General features: G+C 45.2%; 1 protein-coding gene across 11 annotated transcripts in view; it reads right to left on the bottom strand.

The window, feature by feature from the left end:
• Window positions 1–22,147, bottom strand: part of LOC137412121 (oxysterol-binding protein-related protein 8) — a 199,543-nt gene that overhangs the window by 85,764 nt on the left and 91,632 nt on the right. For 7 of the 11 annotated variants that reach the window (XR_013621788.1, XM_078769775.1, XM_078769773.1 and 4 more), the window contains exons 4-9: window positions 20,323–20,432; window positions 20,055–20,135; window positions 19,848–19,949; window positions 11,196–11,399; window positions 5,882–5,966; window positions 2,999–3,176 (exon numbers count right to left, since the gene is read on the bottom strand). Coding sequence is in view for 10 of the 11 variants with exons in the window: in XM_078769775.1 (XP_078625901.1) it covers window positions 2,999–3,176; window positions 5,882–5,966; window positions 11,196–11,399; window positions 19,848–19,949; window positions 20,055–20,135; window positions 20,323–20,432 (760 nt within the window). In the remaining variant the exon portion in view is untranslated. Of the gene's footprint in view, window positions 1–2,998; window positions 3,177–5,881; window positions 5,967–11,195; window positions 11,400–19,847; window positions 19,950–20,054; window positions 20,136–20,322; window positions 20,433–20,745; window positions 20,892–22,147 lie in introns of those variants that run through there. The other 4 variants (XM_078769778.1, XM_078769772.1, XM_078769780.1 and 1 more) reach the window with 3 other exon arrangements.

Genomic DNA, 22,147 nt, shown 5'->3' with positions numbered 1-22,147 from the left:
AAAGTGCCATAACTTTGTCAAAAATGATCGAAACGTCGTGATGTTCGAACTTGATCTGTAACTTATCATGAGGAAACCATGTACCAAGTTTGAAATCATTAGCATTAAGAGTTTAGAAAAAAAAAGTCCGGAAAACTGTTCTTTGCGTGACGGACTGACGGACTGACAGACGGAGGGACGGAGTGCAAACCTATAGTCCCCTCCGGTGTACACCGGTAGGGGACTAATACAAGAGGAGTTCAAGGCATAATCGCTTAATCAATGGTTTGAAATCGATGTGACTGTAAACCCTATACCGATGATAATTAGTCCATCAGCCTGTGCAACGGGGACGGGGTTTTGTAATCGGTGTGTGTGTGTGTGTGTGTGTGTGTGTGTGTGTGTGTGTGTGTGTGTGTGTGTGTATAAAAGAGAGAGATAGAATTGTGAGGAACAGAATTGAAAAAACGAGGTGTGTGTGTGTGTGTGTGTGTGTGTGTGTGTGTGTGTGTGTGTGTGTGTGCGTGCGTGTGTGTGTCGTTGGTTGTTATCTCCATTTGCAGATTTCAGGAGGTGGAACGTAGCCCTCCCAAGACCCAAAGTATCCACCCCCTCTTCGGTAAGGGATCACGGTCCCAAGCTGTTCAACTTTTTCATAGTTTTGTTCCAAGGGATATTTTCAGGATCATCACGGAACCCCGGGTTGCCTCCAGTTGTAGTTCATTTGTGGTGGTATTCCTGTGGATGGTTTTGAAGATCTCAGTGAGGTTCTTTTTAGCTGCGACGAGCAGCTCCAGGAGAGGACCGCGTTGTTGTTCTTGTTGTTGGGGTGCCTTCTTGAATAGCGCAGGCGCATACACTCGGACGTGCGTTGGTATGAGGTAAGAACATCGCGGACTAAAATCGCGATTTGTTTGAAGAAACCAGAATAAATTTAGCAACAAAGACAACATGAATGTTTTCATATTAATCTCGTTTCACAGAACTTGACACAAATTAGGTGTAATTATTGAATAGCGCATGTGCATACACTCGGACTTCCCCTACCGACCAAGCCCGTTTCAAATTATCCCTCTGCCACCCAGAATTAACATTAATAAATAGCATTAATGAATTAACATTAACATTAACAAAAATAACATTCACGTCCATACATTATATGTAATCAGTTGATGAAGCATGTTGCGTCGCAAAACAAAGGACAAGCCCAGAACTAAAAGACAAAAAGACGCTAGTGCATGCGTATAATTTAATGACGTCGAATTTGGTAGCGCATATTGCAACGGATATCCTCATGATTCTACACGTCGAAGCTGGTGATCACACTGTGGTCATTTTTCTCTTGTTTATCATTTCTGTTGCTTTTTTTTTTTTGCAATTTTTGCAATTGCAATTGCAATTGCAAAAACTTGCAATTTTTTATTTTATTTATCATTTCTGTTGCTCCATTTATCACTGATACAATTTCGATGCTCTTCAGCTTCCAAGATATCTTGACCTCATTTTTGAGGTTCTGGTATTTGGTCATTTTCTTGATGTCTGTGTTGTTTAGGCCAAAATCGCTGGGTACTGATATCTCAATCAATGCTGTCTCATTTTGTTCCTGAGTACAATGTCCAGACAGAGCTATGTTGTGTGTGTGTGTGTGTGTGTGTGTGTGTGTGTGTGTGTGTATGCGTGTGTGTGTGTGTGTGTGTGTGTGTGTGTGTGTGTGTGTGTGTGTGTGTGTGTGTGTGTGTGTGTGTGTGTGTGTGTGTGTGTCCGTCCAGGCCATAACGTTTTACCATTTGAGCATTTGTGATCAATGTTTCAACAAACCCGTATCTACATTATAAAAGGAGCCATGTCTGTCATGTTATAACGTGAGAACGGATTAACGGATTTAAATACGTCTTACTACGGTGGATAGACACCTTGCCCCCCCAGCTCTCTCTGGGCTCTGTCCCCCAAATATTCCTACAGGTCGCACAAGATCTGCCTGCAACCCTCTTATGGTCAAACTGCCAAAATCAAGACTTTCTGCTCACCTTCACTCCTTCATTCCTCTTTTCTCCCGCCTCTGGAACAAACTCCCTCAATCTCTTCAATCCCACTCCACCCTCCAGGTCTTTAAAACAGCTGTTCACCACCATCTCTTATCTTCCCCCATCCAAAACCTTGATCTTTTCTACCCCCGCTAATTTCACCCCAATTCCACTTTTTTGAAATACCAACTTCTGTCCTGGAAGTCCTTGGTGTCCTTGTGTTTTATACTTCTCCCTCCCCCCCCCCCCCCCCTTCCCACACCTCCTCCCCCCAAGCCCTCTCCCTTCCACACTTCTCCCTGCTCTCAAATGTTGTGTTTGTGTGCTTCCCCTTCTCTCCCCATCTTGTTTTCCACTCCCTCTTTTTATATATTTTGTTTGTCTGGTTGATTTGTTTATGAAGTAAATGTTAGCTCTTTCACGAGCCTCGATTCAGTATACAAAAAAAAAAAAAAAAAAAAAAAATTCAGGAAATCCCGGGAAGGTTTGTGACGCAAAAAACAAAAAACAAAAACATAATGGTCGTTTTGTGTGCAAGGGTACATGGGCACGCGTGTCGAAACTGCAAACGCCAACTTGTGATGCTGGTTATCCCAGCAAGGAGGGCGGGATCTCCCAGGAATCCTTTTTTGTTCTTGCTCCATAGATTAGCCAACATAGCTATGCCGAGGAAACGGAAAGCCCATTTTTGCTTTTTTTAGCAATTGCACAAAGGCAAAGACAAGGAGACCTCAGAATTTGTTCTTGCTATGACCCGTACCCAATATATACCCCAGACAGATTGATCAAAAGAAAGAAAATATGGGGAGGGTGAGACATCATTATTATTTTGATCTTCCTCTTTGTTTAGTGTGATGTTGTATGTTATTTGCAATTCAGCATCTAAAAAGCTATGATGAATACCCGATCAACATGTCATCATCTCCAAACTAGTGGGTCAATTAGCCAGAACCTGGCTGTTGGAGTGGCCACCATCCCAATTACCCAGAACGTACTGTTTGGGATGGGTGTGCATATCAGAGGGGTTCAGGAGAGGCATCAGGGAAGATGGTGTTCCGCTCATGTCATTCCACCCAGGCTCAACTGATGCCTCCTTGCCATCTTTTGTTGAAGTTCGCTTATGCAAGGTGGAGCAGCGTAGTGCAAGCTCCAATGCATCCATCCAGCAGCGGCCTGTGCAATAAAAGCCCGTCGGCACAAGCAGTTGTTACTATCAGATTGATGGCTCATAGTATTTACACAATGACTGTTTGGGTATGTACAGTTAGCTACCAGATTTCTCAAAAAATCTTGAAAACAAGTACAGATACATTCAAAGTACACCGCCCCCATACCAAATAAATAAATAACATCCTCCAGCGTGGCATTGCCGGGCGCATGCAGCAATTTCAGCTTCATAGCGGCATGCAGTGCATAGAGATTGTATTGGGAGGGAGAGGTGTACAATAATTGATTGATTAATTGCATAATTAAAACCAATAAATTATGTTCATAAAATATTTCCTTAATTAATTGGCTAATAGCATACCTAAACCACCAGTGCTTCATCCGAAGCTGTAACTTTTTGAAAATTAATTAAATAAGTCATTAATTGAATAATTAAATAATTAATTGATTAATCAATAAATAATTCATCGATTAATTGATTAATCAATAAATCAAAAATATCCTTTATAACCACATCACTTGGTCACTGTCGTGTCAAAATATCACCTTCCGAGCTCAAATGGTGCCTGAGATATTGCCAAGATGAGAAAGAAAATAAATAAATGACTAATAATGAAAAAAAAAAAATAATAATCATGAAAAAATTTAATTATTAATCAATTGGCTAATAAAATACATAAACTACCACCATTTCATCCAAATCTGTAACTTTAAAAAAAATTAATTTATTAAGTCATTAATTGAATAATTAAACAATTAATCGATGAATTTATTAATCAATAAATCAAAAATAGCCTTTACAGCCAGATCACTTGGTCATTGGCATTTCCAAATATCAGCTTCCTAACTCAAAAGGTGAGACCCTGAGATAATGCCCAGAGGAGAAAGGAAACATATAAGTATTTAATTAATCGATAAAAACTAAGATTGCAATTCTTGAATTTTTAAATCTCCCCCCTCCCCGCAAAAAAGATTACAATTGATACAGCAAATTGTCCATTTCATCAAGGTCAAAATTGACGACCTTGATCAAAGCTCGGATTGGGAACTGAGTACCCTCGTCCCTCTATACAAGGGGAAAGGTGACCCTCTAGAGTGTGGCTCGTACCGAGCGATAAAGTTATTGGAGCATGGAATGAAGGTATTGGAAAGGGTGTTGGAGAGGAGGATAAGGAAGAAAGTGAAGATCGACGAAATGCAGTTTGGATTTATGCCAGGAAGAGGAACGACAGACGCGCTTTTTATTGTGAGGCAGTTGCAGGAGAAGTACATGGAGAAGAGGAAGAAGTTGTTTCTTGGGTTTGTTGATCTGGAGAAAGCATTCGATAGGGTTCCACGCAAAGTAATGACATGGGCAATGAGGAAGTTAGGAGTGGAGGAATGGTTGATCAGAGTAGTGATGGCAATGTACAAAAGAGCATGCACAGCTGTAAGGACGAAGGACGGGAACAGTGGTGAGTTTGAGGTGAAGGTGGGAGTGCATCAGGGGTGGGTACGAAGTCCACTACTATTTGTAGCTGTGATGGAGGTGCTGGCTCAGAACATAAAGGAGGGTTTACCGTGGGAGTTGTTGTATGCAGATGATCTGGTGTTGATTGCGGAAGGTATGGATGGACTGAAAGAAAAGATGAACAAGTGGAAGGAATGTATGGAGACAAAAGGTCGGAAGGTGAATATCGGAAAGACGAAGGTGATGGCAAGTGGTAAAGCATGTGCTGAGGTGGAAAGAACTGGGAAGTGGCCCTGTGCTGTGTGCAGGAAGGGTGTCAGAGTGAACTCCATTCAAGGTACAATGTGCGCTGAGTGGGTTCATCAAAAATGTAGTGGTCTGAGAGGGTCATTAACCAGTGTGGCAGCTACATTCAAATGTAAGGTGTGCACAGAGGGAGCTGCACATGGAGGAAATGTTGAGTTGGATCTTGGAGACGGCGTGAAGCTGGAAGGTGTGAAAACATTTTGCTACCTCGGAGACATGCTGAACGGAGAAGGTGGATCAGACTCGGCAACGGTTGCTAGAGTGAGATGTGCATGGAGGGGTTTCGGGAACTGAGTGGCATGCTGACGAGGAGGGGAGTGTCGTTGAAGCTGAAGGGAAAGGTGTATGCTGCATGTGTGAGAAGTGTTATGATTTATGGGAGCGAGACATGGGTAATGAACGTAGAGCAGCAACGAAGGTTGGAAAGGGTGGGAATGCAAATGGTTCGATGAATGTGCGGAGTATCGTTGAGAGAGAGGAAGACAAATGATGAATTGTGAAAAATGATGAGAATAGAGCCTGTGATTGATGCTGTGAAAGGGTGGGTACAGAAAGGGATAGATTCGGAGCCTTGGCCTTTTGAATTGAGACAGAGTTAAAGAGCTCTGCTTTCATGAGCAGTGTCCAGTATGACTCCAACCTTAAGGAAAGCAGGATTGGAAGGGGAATGTGTACCAGAATCACACCTGATCAGCTCCCATGAGGCTTCGAAGGACAGTATTGTCAATGTACAAAAATGTTCTTGTCCAAAAAACAACGCATGATGGGGGAATATAACTATACTCCCTTTGTGACTGGTACTCAGCCAGTTGTCACCTGTTTTTCCAAGTACCACAACCGTTTTGGCAATTTCTCCAAGTGTACCTTCAATAATCTGAGGCTTGCAAGCAAGGAGATTACTAAAACAATGCTAATTGGCCAGCAAGCACGTATTGGTGCCCAGTCAAGGCCTCACCATGAGACTCCGATGCGGATCTGACGATGAGATAGCTGCTGGGCAATGGCTGGGTTATTGAACCAACCGCCTCACCCTCGGGACCCTGCACAGGAAACATTTTCGCATTTGGTCATTGTGTATCCCAAATATTGGAAGAAACACACAGCCGAAGCACTTCTGATTAAAAGCTTCAGAATACGAAACAAACATTTAATTACTGCAGTGGGATGTTCCACATGTCTACTTGACTACTACAACATGACTACTACAACCACACTCTCTCCTCCTGCCTTGACCAGCTTGCGCCTGTAAAAACCAAAACAGTTTCTTTCACCCATTCTGCTCCCTGGTTTACCCCTGAACTCCGCCTGATGAAAACTCGTGCTCGCCAACTTGAAAGACTCCGCAATAAAACGGGTCTCACAGTTCACTCCCAAGCCTAAAAGGACCACCTACAACACTACAAAGATGCCCTCTCCCGCGCCCGCTCCGCCTACTACTCTCAAATTATCCACTCTGGCTCCGGAAACCCAAAAGCACTCTTCTCGACAATAAACAAACTCCTCCGCCCCCTGAACACCACCACCCAGTCATTCACAGTAGACAACTGCATCTCCTTCCTCTCTTTCTTCCAATGCAAAATTGACAACATCTACAACAGCTTGACCACCGCCGCACCCGCTCCTCCTCCAACCACCTGCCCCCCCTTGTCCTGCCATCCCCTGTCTCGGTTCTCCCCAATCTCCCCTAGTGACCTCTCTGAACTCCTCATAGGAATGAAAACTGCCACCTGCACTCTTGACCCCATCCCCTCCAGCTTTGTCAAGGCCTCCCTCCCTGCTCTCTCTCCACTTATCATTGCAACAATAAACTCCTCCCTGTCTACAGGCATCGTCCCACCTTCCCTCAAAATTGCTGCTGTTACCCCCATTCTAAAAAAACCTGGTCTAAACCCTGACACCCTAAACAACTTCAGACCCATCTCCAACCTACCCTTTCTGTCAAAAGTTTTCGAACGCGCTGTAGCCACTCAACTCAAACATCATCTCTCTGCCAATAACCTGCATGAAACATTCCAATCCGGATTCCACTCCAACCACAGTACTGAAACTGCTCTCCTCAAAATCACCAACGACCTTCTCCTCTCCTCTGACGCTGGCAACCTCAACATTCTCGTCCTCCTCGACCTCAGCGCTGCCTTTGACACCATCGATCACACCATCCTCCTCACCCGACTTGAATCCACCTTTAACGTTACCGGCACTGCCCTCTCTTGGATTAAATCATACCTCTCTGACAGACGCCAGTTCATCTCCATCAATAACTGCAAATCCCCCACTACTCCCCTCCCCCAAGGTGTCCCCCAAGGTTCAGTTCTTGGCCCCCTCCTCTTCATCCTTTACCTGTCCCCCCTCGGTCACTTAATCCGCCGTCATGGTCTCCAATTCCACTGCTTCGCCGATGACATCCAGCTTTTCATCTCCACCAAGTCCGTCTCCACCGACACCCACTCTATCCTGACAAACTGCATCACTGAAATAAAATCCTGGCTTCAAATCAACTTCCTCAAGCTTAACTGTGATAAATCTGAAATAATCATCATTGGCCCAAAAACGCTCACAAATTCCACCCATAACTTTGCCCTCAACATCGATATCCCAATATCCCAGTATCCACCTCCCCTCACATCCGGAATCTTGGCGTCATCTTTGACCAAACCCTTTCCTTCGACAAATACACTAAACAGATCACAAAGTCAGCCTTCTTTCACCTGAAAAACATTGCCCATCTCCGCTCATCCCTCTCCTCTACGGCTGCAGAAACCCTCATCCACGCCTTCATCACCTCCCGTCTGGACTACTGCAATAGCCTCCTCTATGGTTCACCCTCAAAAATCACCAATAAACTCCAATACATTCAGAACTCCGCTGCCCGTCTACTCACCCATTCCCGGACCCGTGACCACATCACCCCCGTCCTTTACAAGCTTCACTGGCTCCCCATCCCCCAGAGAATCCAGTACAAAATCCTCCTCTTGACATACAAAGCCCTCCATAACCTGGCCCCATCCTACCTGGCTGACCTCCTCTCCAGACACACTCCCACCCGCAACCTCCGCTCTGCTGGTACCAACCTCCTGACCCCCTCCATCCGGACCAAATTCAGATCCTGGGGGGACAGGGCCTTCTCCATCGCTGCTCCCACCCTCTGGAACTCACTACCTCACACCATCAGAGACTCCTCCTCACTCACCACATTCAAAACATCACTAAAGACCCACCTGTTCAACACTGCATTCAACATTCAACCCACAGCATTTAACCCCTGACTATCTCTTCTCCTTCTCCCTCCTTTTGCTTTAAATATTTCCCTATTGATTCTTGTCTTTTTGCAATTGTTGTTTTCATGTATTGTTATGCATTATGTTTTCCACTCTGTCAAAGCGCCTTTGGGCTTCTGGAAAAGCGCTATACAAAATAAATGAATTATTATTATTATTATTACTTATTGTTTCACGACAAATATTTGAGAAAGTTGAACTAAATATATTATGCAATGTCTCTAACAAACATACAATTCACATATAGTAAAGCAAGTTCAAAATTAGAAGCCAACAAAGGGAGCAAACTTTGAGGGTGCCACTAAAACAGAATTAAAACCAGAAGAGCACTCGGTAGAGCGCATACCTCCACCAGGCTGAACAGTTTATGGTTTGTATCCCAATGATAGGCCGAATCTGGATTCGAACCCGAATCAAAATCGAATCGGCTTGTTCTTGTCACCTAACCACCTCGTCCACCAAGTTTAGTCATGACTCTTCCATAACTTTTTTAATAGCATGTTATATAATCGCTTTTTGCCCAATCACTCAATGGTGAAAAATCACTTTAAAATTAAATAATTATTGTTTCCGAATCCATATTCAGATCGACACCAAAATCGAATCGATTAGTCCTCGTCACACACACCTCTCCACTAAGTTTCGTCCGAATTCGTCCATAACTTTTTGAGATATCTTGCTAGAAATCGTTTTTGGTCCTATCCCCCAATGGTAAAGAATCACTTTTAAAATTATACAAGCCGGATCCGGATCCGGATCTTCACCAAAATCTAATCGTTTTGTCCATGTCTGGTCAAATCTGTTTCTGGTCAAATCTGTTTCTGGTGTTTGTTCCCCCTCCATCCAGTCCCTCACCTCAAACGGCTTAACGGCTGACTCCGCACGTGAAAAAGCTGAATGCCTCAACTCTGTGTTTGCCTCTAAATCTTGTGTCCCAAACCCATCCCTCTCTGTACCCACCGTACCCAGTCGTACCCAGCTGCTCCTGGACTCTGTGTCCTTTCCTCCTGACAAGGTGGAAAAGTTTCTGTCAACCCTCGACTCTGATTCTGCAACTGGACCTGACGGCATCAGCCCACGGGTCCTAAAATCATGTTCTTCTGCCCTTTCACTCCCTCTTTCTGTTCTCTTCACCCTCTCTTTTGCTCAAGGTCATCTGCCATCTGCTTGGAAATCAGCCAACATCACCGCTTTGCACAAAAAAGGTGCAAAAACAGATCCCAGCAACTACAGACCAATCAGCCTTCTCCCAATTATCAGCAAAGTCATGGATTCCATCATTGCTTCAGATATTAAATCTTTCCTCTTCTCCAATGGCTTGATCTCTGATCATCAATTTGGTTTCAGACCTGGTCACTCTACTCTGGACATGCTGCTTCTGCTGTCTCAACAATGGATGGAGGTCCTCAATGCCAAACAGGAAATCAGAGCTGTCTCCCTTGACATATCACGGGCCTTTGATACGGTCTGGCACCCAGCTCTGCTCACCAAACTCTCCTCCTTTGGTATCCATGGAAATCTCCACGCATGGCTGGCGGACTTCCTCTCTGGTCGTAGTCAACGTGTGGCCCTGAATGGGTTTCTCTCATCTCCTCTTCCTGTTCAGGCTGGAGTTCCCCAAGGTAGTGTTCTGGGCCCTGTGCTTTTTCTGGTCTTCATCAATGATCTCTCTGACTCTCTTGAAAATCCTCTCTATCTCTTTGCTGACGACTCGACTCTCTGTCGCTCCATTCCTCATCCCTCAGATCGGCAGTCTGCAGCCTCCTCACTCTCTGCAGACCTGGACAAAATCACAGACTGGTCAAACAAGTGGAACATGTCTTTCAATCCTGACAAATCTCACACTCTTACAATGTCTCTCCGAAAGGACCGACTGGACAACCCTCCCATCTACTTTCTCAACAATCCTCTCCAAGAAGTTCTGTCGCTCAAGCTTTTGGGTCTCACTATCTGCCATGATCTTTCTTGGGAAAACCACATTTCCAAGCTGGCCTCCAAAGCCAGTCGCCGACTGGGCATCCTCCGTCGTGCGAAGTCCTTCCTTGGCACACCTGAGCTCCTCACCACATACAAGGCTTTCATCCGCAGCTCAATGGAATACTGTTCCCCCCTCTGGGCTGGTGCTCCTGCCTCACACCTTGCTCGGCTTCACGCTGTTGAGGCCAAAGCTTTCAGAATCATTGGAATCTCCTGCGATGTAGTCAACACCGAGGGCCTTTCACTCACTCACCGCAGGCAGGTTGGTGGTCTTTCTGTCTTCTACCGACTCCTCTCCGGCCTTGCTCCCCCAGCTCTCTCTGTGCTCTGTCCCCCCAATATTCCTTCAGGTCGCACAAGATCTGCCTGCAACCCTCTTATGGTTAAACTGCCAAAGTCTAGGCTCTCTGCTCACCTTCACTCTTTCATTCCCCTTTTCTCCCACCTCTGGAACAAACTCCCCCACTCCCTTCAATCCCACTCCTCCTTCCAGGTCTTTAAAACAGCTGTTCACCACCATCTCTTATCTTCCCCCATCGAAAACCTTGATCTTTTCTACCCCCGGTAATTCACCCCAGAGTCCTTGCAGTGTTCATATGTTTTATTCCTCTCCCACCTCCCCCCAAGTCCTCCCGATGTCCCTGCTCTCAAATGTTGTGTTTGTGTCCTTCCCCCTCTTCCCCCTCTCTTTTGTCCTTCCTTTGTGTCCTTCCCCCTCTCTCCCCATCTTGTCTGCCGCTCCCCTTGTTTTGTTTTTTGTGTTTTGTGTGTCGGTTTGTCTTTTTGTGCGATTAATGTTAGCTCTTTCACGAGCCTCGATCTTGTATACAAAAAAAAAAAAAAAAAAAAAAAAAAAAAAATGTCACATACCCAACAACTCCACCAAATTTCGTCCGAATCAGTCAGACAACTTTTTGAGATTTTTTTTCACAAACAAACAGACAAACAGACAGGGCTGAAAACATACCCTCCATCCACCTTTGGTGGTGGAGGTAAAAATACAAAGGTTACTACCTTGACTGCCCAGATTGACTGGTCAAGAGGATGGTAAAGCTTGAAGCAGAAGCCGTCTTTCTTCGAGGGCCGCTCAATGAGCTCGCACACATTAAGCATGACTGTTCCCACCCAGTGTTCACTTTTGCGGTCTTTGTAAATGAGGAAAACACCAGGCTTGAGTACACACCACATCTTGGTCCAACTTTTGAGAGTGCCACGGACCTGTGTGCAACAGTGCATGCACATTTATTCACTGATAGTGGATTAACAAATACAAATGTGACATCAAATGTGTGCTTCACAGAGAAATGTAGACATGACATGGCTGCCTCCACGGAAATTATGGACAAATTCACTTGGGTTGCTACTTGTGATGAGGTGACTGGTACTTTCTGTTTCTGTCTTACAGAATCCACACTTGTCCGTCTGGCTGAGTCCCGCCATCTTTTTAAATCCTATGGTGGAGTGTCCTTACAAGTGGAAGGAATGTATGGAGACAAAAGGTCTGAAGGTGAATATCGGAAAGACGAAGGTGATGGCAAGTGGTAAAGCATGTGGTGAGGTGGAAAGAACTGGGAAGTGGCCATGTGCGCTGTGTGTAGGAAGGGTGTCGGAGTGAACTCCATTCAATGTACAATGTGCGCTGAGTGGGTTCATCAAAAATGTAGTGGTCTGAGAGGGTCATTAACCAGTGTGGCAGCTACATTCAAATGTAAGGTGTGCACAGAGGGAGCTGCAGATGGAGGAAATGTTGAGTTGGATCTTGGAGACGGCGTGAAGCTGGAAGGTGTGAAAACATTTCGCTACCTCGCAGATGTGCTGAATGGAGAAGGTGGATCAGACTTGGCAACGGTTGCGAGAGTGAGATGTGCATGGAAGAAGTTTCGGGAACTGAGTGGCGTGCTGATGAGGAGGGGAGTGTCGTTGAAGCTGAAGGGAAAGGTGTATGCTGCATGTGTGAGAAGTGTTATGATTTATGGGAGCGAGACATGGGTAATGAACGTAGAGCAGCAACGAAGGCTGGAAAGGGTGGAAATGCGAATGGTTCGGTGGATGTGCGGAGTATCGTTGAGAGAGAGGGAGACAAATGATGAATTGCGAAAGATGATGGGAATAGAGCCTGTGATTGATGCTGTGAAGAGGAACAAGTTGAGATGGTTTGGTCATGTGTTGAGGAAGGATAAAAGTGACTGGTTGAGAAGAGTGATGGAAAGGAATGGAGAAGGAAGTAGAGGACGGGGAAGACCGAGAAAGACTTGGCTAAAAATGGTGGAAGAAGAAATGCGGGCAAGGGGGTTAACAAGGAGAGATGCAGAAAATAGGGCAAAATGGAGAAGATTGTCCTGGGGACCGCAAGGCTAACCCCCGCTCTAGCAGGGAAAATGGCCTTAAAATGCATGTTGTTGTTGTTGTTGTTGTTTGTAGTGTCCTTGATCTTTGGCATTTATTATGATTCGTTCACCATCCCTGTTGAGCTGACCTCTTCTTAGCCATTCCAATGATACTTCGTTGTCTATCCCCACTCTGTCCAATTCTTTTTTTGTATTTTCCTGCTCTTTTGTCATTCTCCCAGTTATTGGTGTATATTTCTTGATATTTCTTTTTATATATTTATTTTAGCTTTTTTGCTATTGTTGGGGCTGTATTTGATGCCGTTTCAGTTTCCTGTGCGGCATCTTCTATTTGCACCTGTTAATGGAAATACTTTGTAAGATGAGTTAAGGATACTTTTTCAGGTTTGTTGTGTTCATGTTTGTTTACAAATTGCATCCGATAGTCTGTTGAGCATTTCACATACTCAGTAAGTCCTACACTCGTCGCTATGTGCTCCTGGCTGAGTTCGTGTGTGTGTGTGTGTGTGTGTGTGTGTGTGTGTGTGTGTGTGTGTGTGTGTGTGCGCGTGCATCAAGCTTCATTCAAAAGGGGTCCTGTTGTTGTAGAATAATAAAAATGGTACCATTGGAAGGGTAATAATCAATTTACCTGGACCGAAAATTAGTATCCGTTTAATCATAAAAATGCTTGTTTGAAAAGCCCATGTTTCAAGGATTAAGGAAGAAGAAACGGGACAATGAGCTTTAATGTAACAGTTCCAACGCTAATATTTATTATTATAAGACAGGAGAAACCCTTTCGAAGAACACAGCAGGAGTACCCAAAATCATATGTAGTAATGCTTATCAAACCAATAGAAATAATATCAAAGTTCACGGAAGGAACACACAAACAACAACAACAACAAATAGAACGGCACTCGGTAGAGCGCACACCTCCGCCAGGCTGAAGAGTTTACGTTTTGTATCCACTGATAGGTCAGATCTGGATCTGAACCTGAAACAAAATCTAATCGGCTTGGTCTTGTCACCTAACCAACTCATCCACCTAGTTTTATCATAACTCATCCACAACCTTTTGAACTATCGTGGTTTTTGACCCCATCAATCAATGGTGAGGATTCACTTAAAAAATAATTTCATCCGGATCCGGATCCGGATTCGAATCTTCACCAAAATTAAATCAATTCTTCCTTGTCACATACCCAACCTTTCCGCCAAGTTTTGTCCAAATCCGTCCACAACTTTTTGACATATTCTGTTCACAAACAGACAAACAGCCATGGGTGAAAACATAACTTCCATCCACCCTCGGTGGTGGAGGTAATAACAGCAACCACAAACAGTGCTGCACCACACATCACACTGAACAACATCCCTATCCCACACACACACCAAACAAAAATACTCGGCGTCACTTTTGACACATCCATGTTGTTCTCCGATCACATCACAACTATTAAAAAACATGCGCCCACCAAGGCTGAACACACTTAGGGCACTCACAGGCATCGTCTTCAGACATCACAAAGAAACAACATCACGAACATACAAACAGTACGTTAGATCAGTCATCAACTATGCCAGCTCATCTTGGGCCTCCGGCCTGTCAAACCCACATCCCAACACCCTACAGACCATACAAGGCAAAGCCCTTCACATCATCACATGTTGCACATCAACAACACCCATCGAGCACCTACACACACAAGTAAAAATGTTAAAAATCAAAGACCACTTAGATATGAGAGGCGCACAGTTCCTTGCAATGGCAAATGCCAACCCCAATCACCCATGCCACGACATGTGCAACTATCCACAGGCCCTAGACACATTAAAACTACAAGATAAAGACACTAAAGTGACATTTTTTATAACATCCCCCAACCAAACAAGGGAATCTACAAAAAACAGATCCACACAGACATCACCATTAACACAATAAACCACGTGGACCCAAAGCTCTCACCCATTGATGACACAGAGAAATTACTCCCCAGATGTCACATGTTTATCTTTCACACCTTTGCTGTGGACAGCACCCACAACTTTTGCACTACAAAAAAAGACTGAACGACACCACTGACCATAGACTCCACACGCAATAAAACACATCATGGAAGACTGCGCAGTCCTGGCTTCACAGAGGCAAGAGCACATCTTGGATGTGAGGGATCTCTGGGTTGCTCCTGTGAGATCAATTGGATATCTCTGTGTCTCTGGTCTGTTCAACCAGAACTGACCGGGGCAACACACCAACAACAACTGGGATGCCGCTTCACGGTGGTTGCACCTCCAACGCAAGTCGTTGGCCAAAGCTTTCCCAATCTTCCCTGCTGCCTGGATTCATCAGGGCAGCGCGGTCACAGTCAGAGTGCCGATCAGTCCCCATGGACCAGCCCTTTCCCTCATCTCTCCTGTCTCTCCTCTCTCCCTCACCTCTCTCTTCCCTTTCTCCTCTTTCTCCCCCTCCCTCCCTCTCCTCTTTCTCCCCCTCCCTCCCTCTCCTCTTTCTCCCCCTCCCTCCCTCTCCTCTTTCTCCCCCTCCCTCCCTCTCCTCTTTCTCCCCCTCCCTCCCTCTCCTCTTTCTCCCCCTCCCTCCCTCTCCTCTTTCTCCCCCTCCCTCCCTCTCCTCTTTCTCCCCCTCCCTCCCTCTCCTCTTTCTCCCCCTCCCTCCCTCTCCTCTTTCTCCCCCTCCCTCCCTCTCCTCTTTCTCCCCCTTCCTCCCTCTCCTCTTTCTCCCCCTTCCTCCCTCCCTCTCCTCTTTCTCCCCCTCCCTCCCTCCCTCTCCTCTTTCTCCCCCTCCCTCCCTCTCCTCTTTCTCCCCCTCCCTCCCTCTCCTCTTTCTCCCCCTCCCTCCCTCTCCTCTTTCTCCCCCTCCCTCCCTCTACTCTCTCTCTCCCCCTCCCTCCCTCCCTCTACTCTCTCTCTCATCTCCCTCATCTCCCTCATCTCCCTCTCCCCCCCCCCCCCCCCCCGCTCTCGATTCTCTCTCCAACTCTGTCATGGTCCTGACTTTGTAAAGGTGGGGGTACATCATCTTGGATGTGAGGGATCTCTGCATCGCTCCTGCGAGATCTGTCGGCTGACACCTTCGCGGGCTTGTTCCAGAGAACTATCCAGAGCTATACAACAACAACAACAACAACAACAGCCTCGGATCATGCGATAGCGGCGACTCTCTCCCAAGGGGGGAGCCCTGTGGCTTTCTTTTCGCGGACTCTCACCTCCGCTGAGCGGAGGCATTCGTCTGTCGAAAAGGAAGCGTACGCGATCGTCGAGTCGATTCGGCGATGGCGACCGTACTTACTCGGGCGATGCTTCCAAATCATCACGGACCAACAAAGCGTTGCGTTCATGTACGACACCTTACATGCTCAACGTATTAAGAATGAGAAAATCACTCGCTGGCGTATCGAACTCGCCGACTTCTGCTACACCATCAAATAACGCCCGGGGAAGGATAACCTGGTCGCCGACGCCTTATCAAGGCTGGCTACGTGCGCGGGGATCGTAACTTTGGAGGGACTGCGCGCTTTGCACGACACTATGTGTCATCCAGGGGTGGCGCGTTTCGCTCATTTTGTGCGTAGTGGTAATCTGCCATACTCGATTGAGGACATCCGCCGGATCTGCCGTGACTGCGCTATATGTGCGGAACTCAAACCGCGTTTTTACAACCCTCCCATGGGGACGCTGGTTAGGGCTACTAGACCGTGGGAGAGATTGGCAATGGATTTCAAAGGACCGCTGCCGGAGTCGAGCAACTCTCGTTATCTGCTCACTATCGTTGATGCGTACTCGCGATTCCCTTTTGCTTACACGTGCGGGGATATGACGGCTGCCACGGTCATACGGTGCCTGCAGAATTTGTTTTCTATGTTTGGATATCTGGCCTACGTGCATACCGATCGGGGTGCGGTGTTCCTGTCTCAGGAGGTGAGAGGTTATTTGCTCCAAAATAATGTTGCTTCGAGTTACACAACACCGTACAGACCCCAGGCGAATGGGCAGATCGAACACTTCAATGGGATTATATGGAGGGCCGTCATGCTAAGCCTCCGGACCCTCGGCCGGGGTCTCGATAAATGGGCTTGGTCGCTACCTGTGGCTCTGAACTCGATCAGGGCTCTCCTATGTACGGCCACCAACCAGACTCCTCACGAAAGACTGTTCCACCACCCTAGAAGCTCGGGTAGTATCCGATCTTTACCCAGCTGGCTCGCTGAGCCGGGGCCGGCCTATCTCAAACGAGCGGTGCGCACAAGCAAGTACGACCCCTTTGTAGATAAGGTGCAGGTACTCCAGGCTAATCCCGAGCATGCTCGTGTGATGACGGCAGATGGACGCGAGTCCACTGTCTCCGTACGCCATCTCGCCCCTTGTGGGGTCATCGACCCTTATAGGGATATCGACGAACCGATCTACGAGTCTATGGACTCTACCGAAGCTTCCTCTATGGAACTTTTGCCGTCACTTCTGTCATCACCTACACCCCTGCCTGAAGGCTCTGAGGTGCCCCCTCCGACACCTGCCTCCAGCGGCTACTCCGACGCAGGGGACTCCGGGCTTGGGGACGCCGTACCCGGTAGTTTCCGGACACGAGCTGGCAGGGTAGTTCGCCACCCCGACCGCTACGGGTGGACCGACTGACATGGAATGAATTAAATTAATCAACCCAATCAATTAATGCTGACGCACGCTTGAGATCTGCCTAGCGGCAGTATAGTTCTAACGGCGGGGAGAATGTAGTGAAATTATACCAAAGTTGAACCTGGGAGTGATACTCGCTTAAACCACTGAGGGGCGTCTATAAGACCTGGGACATCCGCGACACTGAGCCACTCCTGTGACATTTACTATGATATGTAGTCCTGTAGTCTTGAATGGTACGTACCCGCACATATATGCTAGACTCGCTTGCTTTGACTATTATTATCGGACCTTTCTGTATGATACCAAGATCCTGATATCTATTGCATGATTGTATTTTTACAGGATGATGCCAGAGATCTAATTGTGATTATTGGGACAAAGTTGTGGACCTGATTGATTTCCACGAGAGGATATATAGATTACAGTAGATCTTCACTCAGTTCTGTAAATAAAACTTACCTGATGGATGTCAGGCTTCCTCAAAATTTATTTGTTTAATGTTATACACAGCATTAGCAACTGTTTAAAAAGCTAATCATATGTGTTTGTGGTTTATAATATTTTACAAGCCCGGCTACGCCGCTGTTAGATTTTCGGTCTCGTTTCACCCTGCTTCATTCTTCGTATAGCAACCAGCTGCATTGAACAAGCAAAATATTCAAGCGTCCCCACCAACATGCAGATATTTAAAGACCACACCAAACAAGGACAGCTTTGATGGCATGAGGGTATAGAGGTGATGCTTTTCCCTAAACTTGGTTCGTTTGTGTTGAGATAAGGAATAAACAAAGGTTCACCGTGCTAGTTTTTGTTATCTTTGCCCACCTCGTGTCTGCACCAGGCTGTGTGGTCAGATTGTAATTACATCGAAGAAGCAAGCGGCCTTTGGGTGCCGGCTGGCACCAAAAGCCTGGCGTTGGCTTAGCGGTTAGGGTGCCGGCTTGGGATCCTGGGTTCGAATCCCGGTCGATCGCTGAATTAACGCCAGGGGGGTTGACTCAGCCTGTCATCCTTCCGAGGTCGGCTAATTGAGTACCAGCTTGCTGGGATGAATGATCACGGTGTGTACCCCGATTTAGAATAGGTACACCATATCCCTGCGCATCGTAAGAGCGTGACCAAGGGTTGGCGTCAGGAAGGGCATCCGGCCATAAAAACATTGCCTCAAACAGGGAACCATGATTGTCATGGGGCCCGCAAGGCTAACCCCCGCCCTAGCGGGGAAAAATGGCCTTAAAACGATCATTCATTCATTCATTTCAAGCAAGCACTTACATGATGCCACTTGCAAGCAATTTCTCAACAATACTTCCAGCCACAAGATAAACTAATGAAACTCTACAGCCAAATAAAACGGTATTCATTACAAGTGAGTAAATGCATTTCCATACAGTTACAAAAAAGAAGAAAAACATCTGTTGGAAATGGTGGCATTCAAATTTGTGAGAACGGTCAATGTAAGATAAGAATTCGCAAGTTTTTGAATGTCTGAGCCCTTAGAATGAAGTGTCGCAAAAAATTCTTTTTTTCTGATTAACTGATTAGATTTTGGGGTCAAGAGGTCAAAGAGCAGAGGTCATGTTAAGTTACAATTACTTTGTTACCGAGATAACTTAAGAATGGCTGAAGGAATCTTAGTCAAACTTGGTGCAGGTATGTATAATGTGGTAGAGATGAACCGATTCGATTTTGGAGTCATGAGGTCAAAGGCCAAAGGTCAGATGTCAGGTTAAGTAAAAATTATGGTGCTGCGCCAACTCATTATCTTACCGAATGTTTTTTTTTTTGTGATGGGATTTTGAGCAAATTTGGTACAGGTATCATATGATGTGAAGATGAACTGATTGGATTATAGCATCAAAAGGTCAGAGGTCATGTCAGGTAAGAACATGACAACTTGTGAACAGCTGAAGGGATTTAAATCAAACTTGGTCCAAGTAGTATAATGAAGTAATAATGTGGGCAGAGAGTTGTTCTAGTTTTTTCTCTTACAGTAACTAAAGCTTGTAGTGGATCTCTCTCTGACACACATACAGACACACAGACACACAGACACACACACACACACACACACACACACACACACACACACACACACACACACACACACACACACACACACACACCAATGGCGACCACTTACTTATCCAATAAAGTTCTATATTTTGAAAAATACATTTCAACAAAATGGCAGAACAATTTCCATGTTCCCTGGGGAGAATGTAACGCATTATCTTCCACGTCTAAAAGTGCGTCATAAGGTAAAATGCCAATGTCAGCAAAATACCTAGGGAAAAGAAAACGTAGCTGTTTTTAAATAAGTTATCCCAGCAGAACGGACACATTTTTCACCATTCAGTAAGATCTATTTAACTTGGCTGAAAATAAAAGGCCTTTTGCACAACCACACCTCTTGGGTTTCCGGAAAAATAATTAGTTTTCGTGTCCTTTGGGACAACCTCTGGCGACTATGGAACCAATCTCACAAACACATGGCATTCATCTCAACCTCAGTCCTCCAAATAGGGGGTTACTCCATTTGTGAGGAAAACTTGCTTCTCACTGTATAACTGCAGTATACTGCCTGCTTTGCGTGATGCACCAGAATGATTGCTTCATCGGAAGCTGGTTAGCATATGTTTGTGGCAAACATACAACAAGCAGATTCGACTAATCTCACCTTCAGGCAGTCAGCTCTGATCACAACTGATGGATCCTTAAGGTTACTAAGCAATTCCTGTGTTGCTCGTTTCTTTTCTTGCTTGTAGTTTAGTTTCTGAACCTGAAAAAGAGTTGACAACACACAAAATAAACAAATTCTTCATGCATTTCAAATGGAGCTGTACTGCTGCACATCAGCTGACAGGTAACACAAATGACCAATTACCTTCAGCGATTCCTTCTTTGTAAGTTTGCTTGTGGAAGGTGACATTTCCTTCTCCGTGCCATTGAACAATCCCGATTCTGACTGCAGGTGAGAACAGAATGTTCTTTTAAACAACGAACTAAATAAATAAGCATCCAATTTCTAGAAGCAAACTGTTCATCTTTTAGCACAGCAATCATGGAAAAGAAAGAAGGAAAATAAAGCGAAATAGGTCGACTCATATCTTGTAAGCAAAATTTCTAAACGTCGCTGTGAAGTAAGCACATACGTCTTCCTGTAGCTCCATTGAAGTTGCAGGGCCCGTGTTGCTTACCCGGCTTTTCGTAATAGTAAGATCCTCTTGAGAAAGCTCAACATCATTTTTGTCTTTTTCTGGCACTGTCAAAGAAATAAAAAATAAAACAACTCGTATCCACAACCTGAGCAGTTTATATTGGTACTACAATGTAAATACAACAAATGTCAAAGTCAAGATGGTTTCGATAAATGGTACCCACATAAGCAGTACTGTAATGTATATGCTTACGGTAAATGCAATTCAAAATAACATTCTCTAATGACCAAAACAACGACAAGCAATAAAACACTGCAAGCAAAAAAAATGTAGTTTTCAATTCCTTCCTCCCCCGTACCACCACACCAACTCCACTACCTCCCTTCATACCCTCACCCCACCGTTGCACTTCCTTACCCAGTTACTGCTAGTATACAATCTGAAAAGAAAGGTGAGAGTACATGTTTTACAGTATCACAGATACTCTGTGGTCAGGTTATTAAAAAAACACAATGAAACACAACAAAAGAGAAGAAACACTTTCTTGCACTATCAGCTCCAACGAACCCCACATCACCATTCTCAGCCACAACTCCTCCTCCCTCACCCCCACCTCCAAACTTACTACCTTCCCTTTTACATTCCCGAAAATAAAAACTCAGAGGCATAACAGGAAACTCCTGCATGACCACATAAATGAAACCTTCAATTGCTGGGTTGTCCACCCGAAATCCAAATACACTCCAGTTGAAATACCTGGTAACATAACCAAAAATCATTTCATTTGGTTAAAACATCACACAAGGCTTTCTAAAAGGTAAACAAGGTTTCTGTATCATCGATATAAACCGGTCTCGACGTACTAAAGATGTGATGAAGAGCTAACATTGCAAACACCAACCTGCGGCGGAACACGAATGCTTTTGGTGTCTTCTGAAGCAAGTCAGGGAGGAGATGCATCGGTCACCGAAAGCCATGGCAATTACAAACCGTCCGGTGACAGTTCCGTTTGCGGTCATGCGAGTTATCACGATTACGGAGAGCAGCCAAAGCTCGTTTCATAATAACACAACAATGAGCACCACAACCAGTTTTGGGAACCCGATGAATGGAATAGGAATGGGAAGAGCAAGCATAATTTCTGAAGCACGACTCAAATGTCTCAGGGGTCTTGCGCGGAACCCCTAGGGCATACAGGTGCACTAGCATCACAAAGATTTTTCTACAAATAGTTTCAAATGGCACACACCTATTTGCATAGCCAACCTTCACATATAGAGGCAACCTGATGATCATCACGGCAAGCCCCACAAACATGATTCGCCGATATCACCACTTCTCCACAAAATATTACATTCAAGAAGAAAACAATGGTTCATTTGTATGAAGTAAGTATGCAAAAGAGGGTTGGGTAGGGTGGAACAAAAATCGAAAATGTTGCAAAAGAATAAGGAAATACACACATGATCTTTGTTATTTTAAAACCCCACAACTTAAGAAGGCCTCACATCCACAATACGCCAATATACTTGATAAAATGAGAACGACACTCGGTAGAGCGCATACCTCCATCAGGCTGAACAGTTTACGTTTTGTATCCCACCGATAGGCCACTTACCACCTAACCAACTCATCCACCTAATTTTGTCATAAATCGTCCACAACTTCTTTTTTAGATCTCATGCCATATATAGTTTGTGCCCCAATCTCTCAATAGTGAAGTAACACTTTATTAATTAAACAATTATACTATCCCGATCTTCACCAAAATCTAATCAATTTGTCCTTGTCACGCACCCAACGTGTCCACCAGGTTTTG

This window comes from Myxine glutinosa, chromosome 1 (assembly GCF_964187855.1).
Source record: "Myxine glutinosa chromosome 1, kmMyxGlut1.1, whole genome shotgun sequence".
NCBI lineage: Eukaryota > Metazoa > Chordata > Myxini > Myxiniformes > Myxinidae > Myxine > Myxine glutinosa.
This window is presented reverse-complemented; position numbering and strand designations above follow the sequence as displayed.